We start from the raw sequence: 21439 nt of genomic DNA on the forward strand, positions 1-21439 counted from the left end.
ACATCCCGAGTTATTTCGATAATGTAAGTATTTATTCAGTTTTGATTATATTGCCTCTTATACTTGCATTGATAGAATTACCCTCGATTTCGAGGACGAAATCATTTCTTAGAGGGGGAGAAATGTAAGGCTCGAGATTATTAGTCTTCATTGATGTGATATTCGAAGATATGAGAATGCATGATATGTCATGAGAAGCACTAAGTGAGATGGGAGTAGGAAAGACATGGAAAAAGATGAGAAAATATTCAGAATAGTTGTGAAGGACAGAACTGATGGCGCACATGTGCGAAGAAATGCGCGCATATGCGCGACACGTCCAGAGACATTGGCGCACATGCGCGAGATAAGGCGCGCATCTGCACGACACCTCCAGAATCTTTGGCGCACATGCGCGAGATGAAGCGCGCATATGCGCGAGGTGTTGAATTTGCCTTGGCCGAGACCAGTAGGTCTCGCGCATATGCGCGGGTAATGTCGCGCATATGCGCGAGACGTGTACTCCAAAGGATGAGCCATGTGTTCTTAGCCATGCAATATATATATTGATTTGCTTCATTCTTCCTCAATTCATCAGCAAGAACTGAACGACTCCAGAGAAAAAGCTTCACTTTTCTTATGCTCTTAAATTGTGATTTTGAAAGATTCATACATCCAAACTTTAATCCGATTTCGTATTGAGCTCCTCTCTTCGAGGGCTAAAAGAGGATGTAAGTATCTTTAAATTTCAACATGTTCTGAAATGTAAAAGTTGAGGAAAGATTGATATGATTGAAATTATATATTCTTGAGATTATTGACATCGTAGAAACGCAACCGGATCGAAGAACGGACGTTGTATGCTATTGTAACTATTTTCCAGCATGTTTAGAGTTATGCAGATTTTGAGTACTATCATATGCTTATAATGATGATTATGAGTTGAGACTTATGAATTGTTGATATATGTGAGAGTTGGATTGACCGGTATTGAGAAATTACGTCGTTATGCCGTCAAATGGTACCAAGGTCAAGTATTGAATTGGATATGTGTTGATTGAGATTAGAGATTGATAGAATATGTATCAACATTTCCATTTCAGATTTGATATTGACAGATTCGTCTTCGAGACTTCGACTACGACAGAAATTGTGTGACGAAAGGTATAATTCATGTTTTGTTTGGGGAAGATACAACTCAAATGAGATTCAATTTGAGTTTCCCAACCAAATCACATACTAGAATTGTTGTTTATCTTTTGATATGAACTTGATTTCTTTATAGATTTATATTCAAATCTCTTGATATGATGATGTCTTGTTTATACATTTATATTCAAGCCTTTGAGATAGGAGAGTCATTGGCAGACTTGCCAAACTAGACGTTCGGTGGTATCGACGCTTCGGATCAGATTCACTCCGATTGTAGACATTTGATACAGACAGGGCCGAAGTCTAGGAATAAGACGTACAGTTACCCCGATTGGGAGGGTATGTAACAGACAGTGACGTCTTATTCACACCGGGATCCCTAGGGTAGAGTCGAGTTGAGTCAAGACATGATTTGATTTGAATTGCATGTTGATATAGATTGGTTTCATAGACTATGGAGCCCATTGTTATTGCTTTCACGCATGATTTATGATTATGTATTAGCATGCATACATGTTTTATACTGGGATGTATTCTCACCGGAGTTTCCGGCTGTTGTTATGTCTGTATGTGTGCATAACAACAGGTGGGGCAGGATCTGGGCCACGACAGAGATGAGATCGAGATAGCGTGGTGACTACGGGCGCAGAAGATCACTAGTAGTTTGTACATTTGATATGTAATGTATTTAATTACTGGTTTGTAGAATATGGATAAAACAAGACATGTATATTATGCTTGTGTAATAAAATAAATACAGACCTTGTGCTTGTTTATAGACATTCGAATTAATGTTAAAAAGCAAAATTTTGACCCACATTTTTTAATAAAGATCCGATTAATCCCGAAAAGAATTGAGTTAAAGCCCGGGTCCCCAAATTTTTGAAATGTAAATGAAGATTTGATCTTCGTAGATCCCGAACCCGAAAATGCAACTCATACATTCCCGGTTGCCATACCTACTTGTTATCGCCAAGAGTTTTGATAGATTTGGCCTAGATTTTTTTAACATTTTTAATCATACCTAAGTAAACTAGCTTTAAGTATTAAATTTTTAATTTTATTTAAAAAAAATTAAGAAACATTAGTTAATTAAATATTTTTATTTCATTTAATTTTTAACTCAGATTTAAAAAAAAATTAAAATATAAATAATTATATTACCATTCAAATGGTGTAAATGAAATTAGAGGTGACAAGGAAAAAGTAAAATGACGAGATTTACATTATTACTAAGAATTATAATGTAGATTCCAATGGTTGTGGCAATTCAATGAGTTTAGGTGCCGAATCATTTAAGGAGGAGCAAATGAACAATGGTTTCTTGTTCAGGGCGTTGTAACCCCCAACAATCAAAACTTGTAGTTTTGGTTGTCCGTACGTCCCTTTCTCCGTTAAAATACATAAATAAATAGATTTACAAGTTTGTATCCCACTCGATGACTCCGTCAATTTATCCAAATAAATCTAGAAATAAACAATAATCGAAAGTAATAGTATCATCCTCTGTTTCTACATTTTTCATGCAGATTCCCATATGCTAAATGAGCTTTTCTTGATCTCTGCAGCTGTTTCGACATGTGAACTGGCATCCTTTTGGCTAAACTGACTTAAAATGCTGCTTTTCTTGATTTCTTGCTTCTCTTTTCTTCTCCTTTCAAAGGTTGGATCGAGATTATGGGCATTTCCCTCGTTTTTATTCTGCATTTTTGTGCCATTATTTACCAAAGGAATGTTTTTTACCCCTTCTTTTGAAATCCCTAGAATGTTTCCATACACCCACAAGAATATGAGGCCAAAAAGAGAGATTCTTGAAGAGACAAGAGAGTTCTCTTTACTGGATTTGCCTGATTTGGTTTTAGACTCCATTCTTGACAAGCTTGATCCTTCTGAACTGTGTAGCATGGCAAGGGTTTGCTATTTTTTGAGAGAAAAATGCACAAGTGACCATTTTTGGGCGAAGCATTTTAAGCAGAAATGGGGTGGAGTTGTTGGGGATTCTTTCTACAGAGAATGGCAATGCTATGTTGCTTCAAGAAGGGTACCTAGATTCTTGAATTCTAGAGTCCAGAAAGGAGGTTTTTTGCAGTTCTTTTATGGCATTTTCTTGAAAAAACTGCAGATGAAGGAAAGGGATTGTGTTTCAAGATGCTTTTTACCAGTAAATTCAGTTATGTCTTGTTATCTTGCTCTTGAAACTGGAAGGTTTTGGTTCCCAGCGCAGGTCTTTAATCGAGAGGTAATTTTTTGTGTGTTTGAGTAAGTTGTGTGCATTCTCGATACTGTGGAAATTGTTATAGCAAAACGTGATTGGTTTTTTTGTAGTTTGCGATAGAAGAGGTGATTATGTGGATGGTCCAAAGTTATATTTTTCTACATTTAATTTATGATTTCTTGATTTTTTTGAAGGTGCAGAATGGGCATATTGGATTTGTGCTTTCATGCTATGATGCAAAGCTAAGCTATGACTCCACAAGTGACAATTTTGTTGCCAGGTATGCCTAAAGATTGCCCTTCCAAGCAGTGTGGAAGCAACTAATGCTCTTAAGTTTCTGGGAGGGTGCCAATGTGGCAAAACCATCGAAACCTGATGTTTGGATACAATATAGTTCCAAATCTTTGAACTATGTTACCACTGTCGAATTTGAGAGCACTTGGAACTATTTTTGGATTTAGCAATAAATTGATATTGTAGGTATCCATCACATGGGAAGAGTATGATAGAGGAAGACATAGAGTGGGATAGGATAAGAGCACCAAGTGTTGATACTCCTGCGAATGCTACTCATGTCTCTACATGTTTAGATGAACTTAAACCGGATGATCATGTTGAGATTCAGTGGAGAAGAAGCAAAGAGTTCCCTTATGGTAATTCTTTTCATTCAAGTTAAATTTCCTTGGTTTTCTGTCCCATTTTTGTGTGTGGAAATTTTAAGTAATATGAAATCAATGTTGAAATTTAGTTGAGAAGGCAATTAACGAGACATTTCTTAAGATCACGTTTATTTTTATGCGAAACAGAAAATCGTTTTCACCCTCGAATCTATGAGGAAGGAATAGGAAATTCGTTTGTAAAATTTGTTTTTTAAATAATACTCTTAATCTACTCGAAAAACCAAGCAAGCCCATATATTTGAGACGAAAGGAGTATAATGGTTCTTTTATTTCATCCGTTTGATCAATTTACAACTTTATTACATGGATCATCCTCTCCTTGTGGATCATTGACCCAAATATGTCGAGTCCAAGTTCGATCCCATATGATAAATTTTTAAGACAGAAGTGTCATGGAATACACCCTGAGAGTAATACGTTCAGGCTAGTTTGAACTTAATTACTGGAATGGCCGAGTCGGTCGACCTATTTAACAAGAAGATTCAAAATTCTTGGAGGGCCAATCTTGCTGTCAACCTTTAATGGAATATAATTTCCTTATAGTACCTGTGGTTTGCAGAAAACAATAAAGGTGTGGAAATTTTAACATGGGATTTTTGAAAATGTGACATCCCTACTGTATTCATTAATGGAGCATTTGTATGTATTGTATTTTATTTTATTTTTTATTTTTTATTTATGAACATTCACAGGTTGGTGGTATGGAGTTGTTGGCCATATTGAATCCTGCACTGCTTACAATAATGAATCTCATTGCCAATGTCACATCAATGGTAGTAACCTCACACTTCTTGCTTGTAGCTCTTTTTTTGTCTTCTTTTCATATACTTTTTTCTCTTCAAAAATGGAATAATTTATCCTCCATATTTCCATTTCTTCCTTTCATTTGTTTTTGTCCCACCCTTCTGTGTATCTATCTATTCAACGACATGGCTCTGTAAAATCTTTTCCCCAGAACTCCAATGAACCAAATGATGTGCATATATAACTAACATTTTACAGAAAATCGATGTGGTTAACTTGCAAAAATCAGCTTTTGTTCAGTTATAAATCAATGCTATAAGAGGAATATTCGGAACTGGAAGAAATTATACACAAGATAGGAAATTAATAGAAGAAAACCCATACTCGATTAGTCCTCACGTGGCGGTGATGAAGTGGTCCATTGGTCCACTTTGCTTAGCCATTGGTTGGACAAATGTGCATTCAATAATGATGGGTCCACTGTAATTTTGAGCCACAATTGATGCATAAAAATATTTTATATCTGCACTAAGAAATGATCAATTAAATGTATTTTGGATGGAACAAAAGTGTATTATGCATCAACTTTAGAAAAAATTTCATTTGAAATATGTCTTGCTAATTGTGTTGCCATGTACATACTGTATGATATGGCGATTTCATGATGATCTTGTTTCTGCAGATATCGTGATTCTAGAGTTCAAGCAATATAGTGTTGAATCGCAATGGAGGAAAGTGTCGATTTTCAGGAAAGATCATACCGAGACAGGCGATGAGGCGGTTGGGTTTTATGGTGGAATTAGGAAGGTTTACAAGAAGGAAGAGATTGAAAGTTGGAGACACCTTTGGCCGGATTGCACCTTGGAATAACGATATATTTTAGACTAGTTTAGAATGTAAAATTCGGGTACTTTAGGATAGGTGGCGGGCCACAGATTTATCGATCGCAGGGGTGATTCATGAATTTATATGAGCTTTTAAGAAATTTAATTATTAAATTTCAATTTCTTTTTCGACTGAAGAGTGTGCCATCCTAGAAGTACGCCATCTTTGCCTTCTAAGTCATGATTTACAAAGAATTGCCGTATCACTATGTTTTTTTTGATCATCTATAGCAGTAGAAACCTCCTTACAATGTGGGGTGAAACGTGGAGCCGGGCAAGAGCACACAAATCAGAGAAAATCCGTAATCAGCTAACTCAGTGAATCAGCATTCCTCTCCATCTTTTGTATAAACAGGAATTTGCCACATCTTTGTGTTCTTTTTCGGATCATCTGTGAGGCTGAGATCTGAATCGTCTTCTTTATATGTTTTAATGTTCATTTTAGCTCCCATTAGGACAAGCCTTTCCACCATGAATAATTGGTAATTGTTCTCGATCAATGGATCTAAAAGGCTGCTATAGTTTCATGAATAGGCCAATTTGTACCTGTTGATAGATGACACAAGAATCAAGATTGTAAAACAGAAGTGCTTACGTTTATACAAGTCCGAGTTTGTGTATAGAGGAGTTTAACTTGAAAAAACCACTTGATCAATTAAGTACGACATTTTTTAAAGGCTTTTTTTAAAAAAGGTCGAGTAGTTTTGCCTTAGTATGTGATGGTGGTTTTTTTGTTTTTTTTTTTTTTTTCGGAGCAAGTTGAAGAACAAGTTTTAAAACCATAATTTTTGAATTCTGAGTTTCACATTTTAAAGTGTTTCAAGCAACAAACCTCACAGCCAAAGGTGAAAAAAAGCCTGCAGTCCTTACATTCGAAGCGATGAAAAGGGTTCGTCCAACAGGAACCCATTTCGCTATTCGACAAAGGATAAATTCAGGACGTGTATCTCTGTCGATGTGAGGATGTAAGGTCCTCTCAATCCCAAATCTATCCTTTCTAGTTTTCAATATGTCACCTCGGCGAACATGGATAGCATCGTAGTCTCCAAGAAGGGACTTGATCTGCATGAACATGCATCCGAAGTTGATAGCATGAAGCATAATACATCTTAATAGTAAAATCACCAGACAAAAATGTAAATAACTGCAACATAACTAGCAGAGTCGTAACATCCTGATTGTAACTGAAAAATGGCTTTATTGACAGCATAACATAATCTCAGTCATGAAAAAGGTTTTCCAGTATCTAGCTACCAATATTACTTACATATATCTTGATTTATTTTCATCTGGGATAAGCAATTTTTCTCGCAATATCTGGCACATCTTATGATCTTTCTTCAACATTTTCCCACTTCAATAGATAATGAAAGAAATTGGCGTCCACAAAAGTTGATGGACAGCAAAAGCACTAAGACGTTTAATTACCTTTTCTGCTGCATCTCGTAGCTTTTTTGCTGCCATTGAAGGAAGAAATGAATATGGCAATAAAACAGAGCTATGATTATTCCGATCCTTGCACTCCATGAACCTGAATGAGTATCATGATTAATACCTACACGAAAGCTATCAAGATTCAAGAACTGATCTAGTAATGAAGGAAACATCGGTTGATGCCACACAAAATATTTCCAATATGGAATGAAAATTTGAGTTTTATAGCTGATCAAGCCCTTGTCAATTTAGTTAGTCAAAGGAAAAAAAATTATGAATACTCAGGGCCGAACAACAGGAAAAGAAGAATGTAGATAGATGAAACTATAAAGAGCAAACTTGCCATGATAGAGGATTTGCAGATCGATTTACAAGCAAAAGATTTGAATACAAACTTTTGTCTCTGAGATCAGTCCGGCTGACTCCTTGCACGTGTGTTATCCCTCTAGAACCCAATTTCATGCTTTTTGCAAGGACATCATGCCAAGATTTTGAATTATCCAAAATCACAGGTACTGTAACCGATATGAGATCCAAATCATACAAAGAATCCATAGCACATGTGTTAGCATCCCACCTAGCAAACAGAAACAAATCATTTAAAACAGCCAGTGGCAGCTATAAACCAATGCAAGCCCTTGTATTTTCGCTACCTCATTCAACAGATTTAGTCAATTGCTTTTCAGAGAGTGGAAAATATAAAATGCATCCAATTAAGAAATTCCTAATCAGTCCCATGAATAATATTTTGAATCCATATTACTCGAACAAAATCTGATCAAATGACCTAAGAACATTATCAGCGCACAATCTCCACTTCAAAGCCGTAGCGGAATAGGAAAAAACTCACTGGTCCTCCACAACCATATTTCTAGACTGGTGAAGTATCCCTTTCTTGTTGTGTGTTGGATTTATACACATCCTAGAAGGAATCACAAAAGTCCTGCAACCAGGAGTAGAAGCGTGCACAGATAAATAATTCTGCAAAAACATAAAGCAAGTCTCAAGCTCAAGATACTTCAAATAGAGTAACTTAAAATTAAAATATGCATGTCAGTTCGCAGCAAGTTGTATACAATCTAACTCTTATACTCGTGATGACCTAATGTCTGACACTGAGATATGTATCTTAACAAACCATGACCTTTGTCCAAGGCATTTCATTAGGTCTAAAAAACAAATGGGGGACATGAGCCAAAATTGCTAATTTTCTGGTTTCCAAAGCACAAATTCACAGCCAACTGAGGATAATGGATTAACTTGAAAATCGTAAATACAACAACATTAGAATATAACATAGATTTCTAACATCAAACCAAGTTCAATGATTTAATTACCCTTCAAAGCATCCTTCCATTCAATCCCAGATCAAAATTCAGATTTTCACGTTGCCGGATTTGCAGAAAAAATAGTCATATTTGTAGCTTTCTGTGATGCCATGTTTCATACGGAGGCTTATTTGGAACAGTGCAGAATCCGAGGAACAATTGAGTGCATAAGAATGAGTGATACCCCCAGTATGGCAGTACATGACACAATATGGTATTCTGTAACAGCGAACTTATAAGCACAAACAAATAACTCGAATAACTACACAAAATGTTCAGTTCCCCTGATATTTTCAAGCTGAATCTTCTTATCCCAAGGGATATTTGAAATCTTAACTATGAATCAGAAGAACATTTATGCTTAAAAGGAGAACCATAACATCAATTTCACAATTCTCAGAAGAAAAACAGGAGGCTGTCCATTACAAAGAAACAATGAAACTCCGGACTTAGATTCGCCCTTTGAACAAGCATAACAGATATTTAAATGCACTAACAAATAAAAATTCCAAAGAATTGGCAAATATATCCCAAGTTTCACAGCATCCCTACCGACCTACGATGAAGTTTCAAGCGCTATTACCAATTACTTAAGCAAAACAATCAGAAAAATTATAATCTGCTACAATACCCACCTTTCAAAATAACAAAAGATTCAATCTTGGCGCCAGATATACATAGAAAAATAATGAAGGGATATACAATTACATTACATACCTTTTCAGAAACAAGGCTTCTTCAATTGCACACCTCAGACTGGATTCCTGATGACCCAAACCCGCACAAGTCTCGCAGTGTTTTCCAGGGCAATCGATTCTGCTTCCCCAATACAAGTATTTATCGAGCATATTGCGACGATCCCTGGGGTCATTTACAATGTTCTGCGAGCTTCTTGAAGAGGAGAAGGAGAATCCATTAGTGGAGATTAGAGATGAAGCAAGGTACAACAACGCAATGCATGCAATTGAAGCTGTGAATATGAGTATTGGAGATCTGGGCTTTGTTGATTTTACTTTTTGATGGCTTCTTTGGATCGCCATGGGAGGAGTTGAGGGGTTTTATGAGCATTTTCAATTTGTTGCGGAAGGAAATAGATTTCCTTTGTATTTTTATTTGTATAATTATCTCACTACGCGTATAATATGATTAAAAATTAGTTAATAATTAATATGAAAATTTTGGCTATTTTTTTTTTAAATATCTTTTATACTTTTGTATGTACTTGGATGGGATTTGTCATGCTTTTAAAAAAACTAAGTTGAAAATTAGTGTTTTTTCCAAAAGTCTAAATTGTGAGCTTTTAAGATTTTAAAAAATAGGATATCTCTTACTAGATGGTCGAGTCAATCTGGTACATATTTGTAATAAAAAAATAATATTATTGACATAAAAAATAATATTTTTCATAAATTAGATCGAGTCGGAAATCAGTCTCACAAAATTGACATTTGAGATCGCACGAAGTATGTGACTCATGAGGAGAAAACTCTATAGCATGTTAATATTGTCTATCTGGATAGCCCAGTCAAGTGAATATAAAGGAAAAAAAATTTGTTGTTTTTTTAAGTATAGTGTGGAGAATTAGACATCCAATATTAGAAGATCAAAATTTAAAATTTTTTATCTAAAAACTATGATAGACATTATTTTTTTGGGCTGGGCCGTAGCTGGCTCCGCCCATGGCCTCTACTAACCTCGAGATATTAGGTTTGAAAAACGTGGCATTCTTGTATGGGCTTGCCGTATGAGGTTACTGAGCCAAATTGGGCCTTCTGATTATGGAATGACCTAATAATAATGATATTTTTAGTAAAAATATTTATTTTCGTATAATAATATCAAATGTGTGTATATAGAATACATATAGTTTAAAAATAATACATGTATCGCAAATATAAAATGAGTATATCTCTTGTGATATGATATCACGGATTTTTATTCGTAAAATCAGTCAACTCTGTTCATATTTATAATATAAAATAATATTTTTTCATGGATGATCCAAATAGAATTCTGTTTCACAAAATAGACTCTGAGACCGTCTCACAAGAGTTTTTGTGATATAAAATATGTACAAGAATGAATTTTTCAGATTAAATTACTAAAAATTTCAATGAAACCAAAGTTTTTTTTATCGACTAAAACCGATTTGTTAGACTTAATTTTATTGTGGTGATGAGAGTCAAAAACAATAGGTCGCAAGTTCTTGTATGCATTAACAGAAGCAGTACTCTTCAAGTACTTAAACGGGTTAGAAAATCAGAAGCATCACTTAGTTTTAAGAGCAGGACTTAGCTTAAGCAGAAATAACTTAACTTCTTTACTTGATCGTTACAATCTTAAATGTTACCATTACTTTACCTAGTACTAGTATTTATTGCACCATTAATATTTTACAAAGACATTTAACGCTCCTTACTAGTTTTGGTATGTAACAAGACTGATTACTCTGAAAGCTTTCTGCAGTACCCTTTTTAGGTATTAAAGGTGATTTTACTCACGAGCCTCAGAAGCTGTTTTTTATTATAGACGTTGGACTAATAGATTTCTATATATGTACATGTCAATCCTTTATAGAAAATAACGTTATTATTATTATCAATGCAACGATTATTCCAACGTGAATTTTGAGCTATCATCTACTACTTATCTTCAAGCTCAATATACAGAAAAGCAGCACACGCTTCATTATCCATATTCGATCTTCTGAGATCACTTTGTGCTGACTGTTTCATAAATCTCTTCAAGTTAAACAATTTACTATATTTTATTGAGAAGAGTTTGTAATCTGAAAAAGAGTGTTTTCCATAACTTTGTTGTATTCATTTTACCGAGTTGTATAACTAAGAATTTCAGTACACTAAGGGCAAGTCCTACTGAAGTGGGTGTGTACAAGTATTGTACTGTAATATCCAAAGTCTTTTAGTGAGACCTTCTGGAAACAGAAGAATGGGAGATGTAGAAGATTTTATCTTCGAACTTCTAGAAACAACCACTGTTCAACTGCCTATTATTTTATTATTTCTCATCGTACTTCATTGGATCGTTTCCGCACTTATTATTGTGATCTACTGGACTTACATTCGAACAAGATCAGCTACAATCTCTAACAGGATTCTAGCACCTTTTGCAAAATCATCCAACAAAGGAAAGAGTTTATTCACCCCCCTCTAAACTCCTTATCGATCCCCAACAAGTGGTATCAGAGCAGATTTTTCTTGTTCTAAATATTTACAACAGATATGGCACATTTCAGCAAAGTACCCATGTTTTCAAAAGAAGATTTCGATGACTGGAAGATCCGGATGCAAGCTCATTTTGCAGCTCAAGACGATGACATGTGGTTTGTCATCACATATGGTCCACTGAAGATTTTAAACCCTAACACTGCTATTGCTGTCACTGAGGGAGCACCTCAGATGGTTGAGAAGCACATAAGTGAATGGACTGACGAGGACAAAAAGAAAGCCAATCTAGACAATGTTGCGAAGGACATTCTCTACAAAACGCTTGATAAGAACAACTTTAGTAAGATAAATAATTGTTCTACCGCAAAAGGGATTTGGGAAAAAATCATCCAAATCTGTGAAGGAAATGAACAGATAAAGGAGAATAAGTTGTATGTAGCAATGTAGAAATTTGAAAATCTCAAAATGAAAGTTGGAGAAACTCTGAATGAGTTTGATGAACGCTTCAGCAGTTTGGTTAATGAGCTAGCAATTATAGGGAAAGAATATGGCAACAGAGAAATAGCACTCAAAGTTTTGAGAGCTTTACCCAGAGAATGGGATGTAAAAACTATGGCTATGAGAGTATCTAAAGATCTGAACAAGTTAGAACTACACAACTTGTTTGCAGACTTAAAAGCCTATGAGTTTGAACTGGAAGTGAGAAGTGGAGAAGAACCCTCATCAAATCCACCTACCAATGCTCTTACTGCTACTGCTACTGCTACAGTTATTCCAAGTGCATCACCTGATATTGTCATTGAAAGCACATCTGAAAGGACCGCTGAACAGATCAATAACGATGCAATGTTTTTATTTGTGAAAAAATTTTCCAGATTTATGAAGAAGAATCATCGAGCTTACCAGGGTCCTAACCGAAACTCTAAGAAGGATTCACCACCTGGTGACATGGCGTGTTTCAACTGTGGAAAAGTCGGGCATTTCATCGTTGATGATCCAAAGCCAAAGAAGGATGATCTAAAAAAAAAGAATACAGGAGGAATGACAAGAAATCCAGAAGAGACTGCAAGGCGATGATTGCAGAAGAAAGAAAATCAAAATGGGCGGATTCTAGTTCTGAATCTTCTGACTCAGAAAGTCATTCCAGTGATAGCGATGCAGAAGATATGAAATGTCTCATGGCAGACACTGAATCAACCTCGACATCTGGAGAGGTATTTGACTTTGACTCTAATGAATTTACACGAACTGATTTGGTTAAAGCACTGCATGACATCGTAGAAGAGTACTCAAGACTTTCTCAATTATTCGAGGAAGTTAAAATTGAAAATCAAAACTTAAAGGATCAAATCAGTAAGTTCACTTTCTTGCAAGAGAACATCTGTAGTAATCTAAAAGTTGAAATAAGTAAGTTGAAGACTAAGAATGACAGAGTAAATGCAGATTACCAGACAATGAGGTCTGAGAATCAGAAGCTATCGGTTCTGATAAATGCATGGAACAAGCCTTCTGTTTCATTATAGAAGATGCAAGAATTACAGAAGCAATCTGGAGACAGGAGTGGTCTCGGATTTAGTAATAATGAAAGCACTTCCGAAACAAGTACTAAGCCAGAAGTGGATACAAGCAAAGGGAAATATATTCATTTTGTTAAATCCAGTGTGGTATATGAACCAGTAGTACCAATTGTTCGAGTTGAAAGGTTTGTAGATCAGACGAACAGAAGAAAGCATTATGGTCTGGGTTATGTTGAACCTAAGGGAAGAGTCCACCAGAGTTTTGAATCCAGCAGAAGATTCAACTCAGGAGGACAATCCTCTATGAAGGTTAGAAACAACCAATACTATAATTCTAGACCTGTTCAGAAGAGATACAGGCCAGACAACAAAAACAGAAGGGAAGAACAACATTCTAAGATGCATTCTGTTAAAGATAACAGACCTTCTGTTGCACACACTTCTGTGGATACACGAAGTACAAGGTCACCTATAATTGTACAAATGTGGATTCCTAAAGAACTGATAAGGCTCGGACCCAAATAGATTGGGTACCAGTTACTAAAACTTGTGCTTGCAGGAGCAGGAAAAGAAAACCAAGATCAGCAGCTCCACATGGTATCTGAACAGTGGATGTTCAAGATATATGACTGGACAAAAGAGTCTACTCTCAGAAATAATGAGTGTACTGGACCAAAGATAACTTTTGGGGACAACTCAAAAGGTAAAACCATGGGTAAGGGTAAGATTATCCATGGTAACATTACTATAAATGACGTGCTCTTGGTTGAAAATATTTGTTATAATTTAATCATTATTAGTAAACTGTGTGATAATGGTTATTCAATAGCTTTTCAGAAGCACACATGCACAGTTAAAGATGCTGATGAGTCTACTGTATTAAGGGAAAAAGAGAAGGCAATCCTTATAAAGTATCTTGGAACATAGATCATGTAAATGTTCCTACATGTTTAGTTGCCTCCCTAAGTGATAAACACTGGCTATGGCACAAGAAATTGAATCACCTGAACTTCAAGTCAATTAATTATCTCAAGAAGCAGAACATAGTTGATGGTTTACCTAATATTAATTTCGTTAAGAATCATGTATGTTCTGCATGTCAACTTGGCAAACAAGTGAGATCTAGCTTCAAGAATAAAGGTAGTAAATCAACTTCAAGGTGTTTAGAATTATTTCATATGAATTTATTTGGTCCAATCCCTATCATGAGCTTAGGGGAAATGAAGTATACACTTGTTGTTGTTGATGACTTTTCTAGATTTACTTGGGTGATATTTCTTGTTGGAAAAGATCAAACCAGTAGCCTCCTGATCAAGCTTCTGAAAAAGATCCAAAATGAAAAATCAGTTTCTATCATCAAAATCAGAAGTGATCGGAGTACTGAATTTACTAACAAGATTCTTGAGTTATATTTGGATGAACAGGGTATTCATCATGAATATTCAGCTGCCAGAACACCTCAACAAAATGGAGTAGCTGAGAGGAGAAACAGAACTCTTAAAGAAGCTGCTAGAACAATGCTAGCAGATGCATACATCTCTCAGCGCTTCTGGGCAGAAGCAACCGATACAGCGTGTTTCACACAAAACAGAACTATGATCAACAAGAGACACAATCTGTAGAACCCGTTAAACCAGATTACGTATAAGTCATGCATAATTACTATTATTTAAATTAAAATGATTTCTTTTATATTTAAAGCATTTTAAATTTTATTAAGTCATGAGCATTTATTTTAAATCGCAGTAGTTTAATTATTGTCTTTTCAGTTAAATAAGCGAGGCCGAACCGGAGTTAGAGTATTGAGAAAAAAATTTAATGATAAGAAAATATCCCTAGAATTTATTTAAGATAGAGAATAATTTATTTTAATGAACAAGAATGTTTAGGGATTTAATTAATTAATTAGAGATAAATAGTAAATAAGTTCATTTATGTCCAATAATTTAATTGGAGGCCTAAATTAAAATATGTGACCAATTGAGATAAGTTAATCTAGGCTTATTTTATTTAATAAAGTATAACTTAACATGTTAGTAATTTACTTTAAGGAATTAGCCATGCATGCAAGATACTGTCTATCCTAAATTTAATTATTGATTCACTAAAATACATAATAAGTTTGTAAAACTTTAAAGATTTAAATTCAATAATTTAGCAATATTTCACCCCATTTATCTAGCAATTTTCGGCCACCTCATAGGAGATTTGATATTTATTTGGCAACTCATCATTTTGATTCTTTATTTAATCTTTTCTTGGAGATATTTCCCTCACCATTTAATCTTCAATAATTAACAATTAAGCAATTTTCTCCCTTGTTTTATCTAGCAAAAATCGGCCCTCTCACTCCCTCAATCAAATGATATCAAATCATTTCCTTATCCCTCAACTCTAGGATAGAAAAGATTTGATCTTGCCATTTAATCTCTCATCTATTTTGCAACCTTCCCATTCATTTCCTAGACATTTCCCTCACCATTTCCACCGAAAATTTCAGAGCATTTTCAGAGAGAAAACTAGTAAGAAAAGCAACTCCGTCTCCGCCGCGCCGCGTCGTCGTATTGATTCGTTTTCGTTTCAAACAAATCCAAGGCATGTTTATATTATCCCTTGCTCTTCAATCAAGTCATATACATATTTTTAAACCATATTATGTTCATAGTTCATTCAGCAAAACCGAAATCATGGTAGCAATTTTCGAAAATCATGTGCAGATTTTTTTGGCTCTCACTTGTTCTTCACGGTTTTGGAGCGTTTTTGTGATTGCAGGGGTTGGCTTGATTCCAGGCATTCAAGGCTGCATCTAGGCGTGTACTGGGATGTGTTAGGGAGGTGCTGGTCCATCGGTTTGAGTCCCCTCGCCAAAATCAAGACGAAATGGACAGCAACTCCTATAGTGCAATTTTTTGTGTTTCGATTTCCTGTTGGGTGTCTAAGGGAGAGTTCGGACCTTGGCTGCCCTAGGGGCTGTAGCCATGGTTAGAACCCCTCATTGACATGTCTAGGACGCGACCAAGATGACCTTTCATGGCTTGGTTCACGTTCCCATCGGTTTTTAAAACAAACAAGAACAGCGCCTCATCGGTTTTTTTCAATTTCTGATTTTTGCTGTGTGAGTTGTCTTTTGGTTTGTGGTGTTAGGTGGGTTGTGGTTGGCTTATAGCCCTTAGCCATGACTCATACAATACCTTAGAATGTCTAGCATGGACCATGGTTAACCTTATAACCATTGGATCCTTCATTTGACAGCAAAATAAGCTACCCCCCCCCCCCCCCCCCCCCACGGTTCAGCATGTGTTCTCGGGTGGGGCTTCGAGTTTGTCGTAGGTGTTGGCTTGGATTGTGGTTGGCCTAGGGCCCTTAGCCATGGTTAAAATCACACCTTAAGATGTTGGTAAGAGGATCTGGTTGGTGGCTCAAACCCCAATGGCCGATAGTCTCGAAAACGAAACACGAAAGCACAAGAGCTGCTGCTGTATATTATTGGACAGCAGGTTTGGCTTCGGTTCAGAGGTGTCGTTTGAGTTCTCGGTTGGGTTTTAGCCTATGGTCTTGGACTGGACAGTACCTTATTGAGATAGGAAGGTCATGTTTTTAGCCGTTTGTGATTTGGTTAAGTTTAGAGGTCGTACGAGAATTTATAGTGCGATGTGCCAAAGTGACTCTCAAAAGAGGGTTTCATGATTTTGGCCTCCATGCACAATTTTCGTGTATTACAGCCCTTGGTATTTATTTTCCAGTATTTTAGGCATATTTTAATCATGACTAAACGATGGTTCGATGTTGGTTCGGGTTGGTACGGAGTCATGGTTAGATACTAAGTTTGTTGGGCGTAATAGTCTCGTTTTTAGTTCGATTTTTACGTGTTGGTCAAGTTAAGTTTATTTTCATGTTTCTCATGTTAGAATTAGGTCGCAGCGAGCCTGGGAACGATCCAAAATTTTTGGTAAAATAAAACAGGATTTTTAATTATATTACGTGCATAAATATAAAATGTTTATTTTTGAGATATATGCGATATGTCTTGTGGCCACTTCACGCTTATGGGATTGCAGCTTATGAGATTATTACTTCACCCAGTGACCTACGACCGGTTTATGTTTATGTACGTGTACGGATATCCAGTCCAAGGGTTGTGATGATCTCTACCGCCCAGTATACTGTGGTTTAGTCTGATCAGACGTGCATGTTATGTTATGTTACGTTATGGGCCACTTGCGTAGAACATTATCTCAACAGAAAATTATGATATGCTATTTTATGACAGGGCTCTGTCGAGCAAACATTTTTACGTACGATTTTCAGTTATGCACGTATTTATAATTATTCATGACACGATCTTCACGTTACGCCTTACGATATGATATATTTACATGGCATGAAATTTTATGATATATATTACTTGTTATTCACGATATATGCATGCTGAGTCTTTAGACTCACTAGACTTGATTGTTGTAGGTACTGATGAGGCCGGGACCGAGGGCGGGGACCAGTGAGCTAGCTTGGGTCGGCAATAGTAGGAACCCGAGTACCTCATGTTTCAGTTTATTTATCATTTTTATGCTCAAACTCATTTTGTCTTGTTGAAATATTTTTGAGTGATTGTTTTGAGACAGTATTTACTTCCGCTGCTATTTTAACATTAAAACTTTTATCCGTTTATTTTATGAATGAGGCAAGTTATTTACTTTTAAAGAAAAATTTTAAATTATTTCGTAAATTTTCAAATACGAAATACGGGCCTCGGCACAATCAGACCCCATATGAGATATGAAAAAGGAGTAAGCCTAAGGTATCATATTTTCATGTGTTTGGTTGTAAATGCTTTGTGCATAATAATGGTAAAATCATTTGTCTGCATTTGATTCAAAATCTGATGCTGGATTATTTCTTGGATATTCAGCAGTGAGCAAAGCATTCAGAATTTTCAATAATAGAACTCTTAATGTTGAAGAATCTATTGATGTTGTTTTTAATTAAGATAGCAGTGCTCCTGGAATTTCTAACGTATCAAATCTAAGTAACAGATTAGACATGATTCATCTGGAACTAGATAGTTAAGATGATGCAGAACCAAGTGTCAAAGATGCTCAAAATCCAGAACCAGACATTCCTCTGGTAGAACCAGTTGTTCAGACACAGGACATACCAGAACCATAAGTTAACATTTCAGAACCGGCTACTGCTTTAGCTAAGCATGATCCGAATCCATCAAACTAGGAAGAAATTTTTTTAAATCCTTTGTCTGGAGAAAATCTCACCCTCCATCTTTGGTTATTGGTAATCCCGCAGCTCCTTAAGAAACAGAAGATAAATGATTAATGAATATATGCATGCTGTTTTTATCTCTCAGGATGAACCAAAGAAAATTGAAGAAGCTCTTCTGGATCTTAGTTGGATTGAAGCTATGCAAGAAGAGCTGAATCAATTTAAAAGAAATGAAGTTTGGTTTCTTGTACCTAGACCATCTCATCAAGCTGTTATTGGAACCCGGTGGGTATTTAGAAACAAGCTAAATGAAGAAGGTACTATTGTCAGAAATAAAGCAAGACTGGTGGCTCAATGTTTCAGACAAGAAGAAGGAATAGACTATGATGAGACCTATGCACCAGTAGCAAGGCTTGAAGCTATCAGAATATTTTTAGTCTTTGCTGCTTTCAAAAACTTCAAAGTATATCAGATGAATGTGAAAAGCGTCTTCCTAAATGGTCTACTGCAAGGAGAGGTCTATGTTGAACAACCTCCATGTTTTATTGATCATTTATTACCATATCATGTATTTAAATTACACAGCCCTATATGGTTTAAAATAGGCACCTCGAACTTGGTATGACACACTCTCACAATTTCTTGTCAATCATGATTTTACAATCGGCACAGTAGACAAGACTTTGTTCACTTTAGTTAAGAATAAGCACATTCTGTTATTACAGATTTATGTTGATGACATTATCTTTGGGTCAACTAATCCCAAATTGTGTACAAAGTTCTCTAAATTAATGCAGGAACAATTTGAAATGAGCATGATGGGAGAATTGACATTCTTCCTAGGACTGCAGATCAAACAACTTGATACTGGAATCTTCATAAATCAGGCTAAGTACACTAAGAAACTACTAAAAAAGTTTGGCATGGAAACATGCTCTGCTGCTTACACTCCAATGAGCTCATCTACTAAACTTGATAAGGATGAAAATGGAATTTCAGTAGAGGTAACTCAGTATCGTGGTCTAATTGGTTCTTTGTTATACCTTACTGCCAGTAGACCTGATATTATGTTTGTTGTTTGTATTTGTGCGAGATTTCAATCTAACCCTAAGCAATCACATTATATTGATTCTAAATGTATTCTGAAATACTTAAAGGGTACTCAAAATATCGGCCTATGGTATCCCAATGATTCTTCTTTCATTCTTATTGGATATTCAGATGCTGACTATGCAGGTTGCAAATTGGATAGAAAAAGCACAAGTGGTTTTTGTCAATTTCTTGGTGATAGGTTGATCTCCTGGTTCAGTAAAAAGCAGACTTCCATAGCTACGTCTACTGCAGAAGCAGAATACCTTGCTGCTGGAAGCTGCTGCTCTCAAATACTGTGGATGCAACAACAACTCAAGGACTATGGAGTTCAAGCTTCTGAATCACCTATATTCTGTGACAATATCAGTGCTATAGCAATTACGCACAATCCAGTACTTCATTATAGAACGAAGCACATTGACATCAGACATCATTTTATTAGAGATCATGTGCAGAAGAAGGACATTCGTCTTACATATGTTTCTACTGATCAACAAGCAGCAGATATCTTTACTAAACCTCTGTCTGAGAATAAGTTTTCTTATTTTCGTAATATACTTGGTTTATTTGACTTAACATGATTATATCATTTTTTTCATTGTCATCTTATTAATTATCATTTCAGTCAGTTGTTATCAGTTAAGTGATTCTCTATTAACATCAGTTTGTTTGCAGAAAAGTAAAGGAACAACAATAAATCAAAAATGAAACTTTATTGATGATAGAATCGAAGGGCATTTAAACGATCCATAGGTTCTACAGTGGCATCTTGCCCCACACTCAACCAATTATTCAGATCATGACTTCTAATATTCCTGAAGGTTTCGGTATTAGAAATACTTTCTAGCAAGTGCCACTCCTTCCACGGCATCGTATGGAGCAGCACATCATCCTCCACAAGCTCGGATATATGATCGACTTCAGCAAGTCTCTTAAAATTCCTTGCAAGTGATCTCTGCTTAGAAGAAGCAGGAAACTCACCAGTATTGATCGATTGGAGATCATGAGCTGTAGTCCAAATGGACATAACCTCTGAAAAGACGTATTCTTCAAAAGCTCTTTTAAATCTTTGAATGCGATGAGGCGTCTATGAAGGATAGGGGATGTGCGTACTACTTTCACAATCCATATACATCGAAGTTCAAGGTATTATGCTCAAATAACAACAGTCTCATTTATAGACAGCTATTGAAAAGACAGAAGAAAGAGGAAGAGTCATCAGTTATCTAATAGCCTTAACTGATCCAGACTAAGTTTCTCTTTCCCTTACTTTTATTTTCTTGCATTTATTCATGGGGAATAATTTTATTGTGTCAGGTATTTCCGTGCCATGTCATAAGCAGAAGAATATTTGTCTTTTCGATAAAACATTGTCTCTACTGGCCTTTATAAAAGTGCTGGATATATTTCAGAACTTTATGACTTTCAGTAGATATTATCATAAGACGAAAAATCCCCTTCTGATTTTCTTTAATAACCGTTTGGACAGCCCTCCTCTTTTATTTTATTTTTTTAAAAAAAAATTTGGCGTACCTGACACTCAACTTTTAACTTTTCAAAACTCAACCGCAAATATACTGACACGTGTCCTTATGTTTTCACTGACGGCTATACATTTTGAATATTAACTGCCTCTTTCTTCTCATTTCATCTTTTACGATCTCAGACTATTGCATACTAACTACTACTTTCTCTTGCATTCATCTCTACTACAGAATCTACTTCGAATTCATTTTATTTGCAGAAATGGCTGGAGCTTATACACTAAATGCTTACCAAATCAACTTTGCATCAGTTCTGAAAATCAAGGATGACAATCTTGTCAAAATGTTCAAGGCCATAAAATCTGGTCTTAGAAGATTTCTGGAGGCACCTGCTATTATATACAAGACTACCCTTCTGGACTTCTTTGCTAAAGCAACCGTCGAGGATGGGAAAATCATCTATTCCCAGGGAGGTGCATCCATCTCCATCGATGCTACACTATTGGGATCGACTTTCTTTCTCCCACT

The 21439-nt window shown here is 35.8% G+C and overlaps 2 protein-coding genes across 7 annotated transcripts; one reads left to right on the forward strand and one right to left on the reverse strand.

The window, feature by feature from the left end:
• Positions 1–2446: 2446 nt before the first annotated feature.
• Positions 2447–6203, forward strand: LOC142531196 (F-box protein At2g26850-like). 6 transcript variants are annotated; one of them, XM_075637304.1, is made up of 6 exons: positions 2447–3172; positions 3254–3370; positions 3547–3626; positions 3827–3999; positions 4719–4799; positions 5453–6203. In XM_075637304.1, the coding sequence occupies exons 1-6, from the start codon at positions 2747–2749 to the stop codon at positions 5638–5640; spliced, it is 1065 nt and encodes a 354-aa protein (XP_075493419.1). In that variant the 5' UTR covers positions 2447–2746; the 3' UTR covers positions 5641–6203. The 6 variants fall into 6 exon arrangements, 4 of the variants coding, with proteins under 4 accessions (XP_075493419.1, XP_075493411.1, XP_075493404.1 ...); XM_075637296.1 differs by having other exon boundaries at positions 2448–3172; positions 3541–3626; XR_012816231.1 differs by having other exon boundaries at positions 2450–3370; positions 3541–3626; positions 5453–5809; positions 5886–6203.
• On the reverse strand, positions 6039–9520 carry LOC142531223 (uncharacterized). Its single transcript, XM_075637316.1, has 6 exons — positions 9134–9520; positions 7939–8031; positions 7432–7665; positions 7083–7185; positions 6487–6716; positions 6039–6200 (listed from the first exon to the last, which is right to left on the reverse strand). Exons 1-6 carry the CDS (start codon positions 9454–9456, stop codon positions 6179–6181), a joined length of 1005 nt encoding a protein of 334 aa, XP_075493431.1. The 5' UTR covers positions 9457–9520; the 3' UTR covers positions 6039–6178.
• Between the last annotated feature and the right edge of the window lie 11919 nt (positions 9521–21439).

This window comes from Primulina tabacum, chromosome 2 (genome assembly GCF_025594145.1).
Source record: "Primulina tabacum isolate GXHZ01 chromosome 2, ASM2559414v2, whole genome shotgun sequence".
NCBI classification, from domain to species: domain Eukaryota; kingdom Viridiplantae; phylum Streptophyta; class Magnoliopsida; order Lamiales; family Gesneriaceae; genus Primulina; species Primulina tabacum.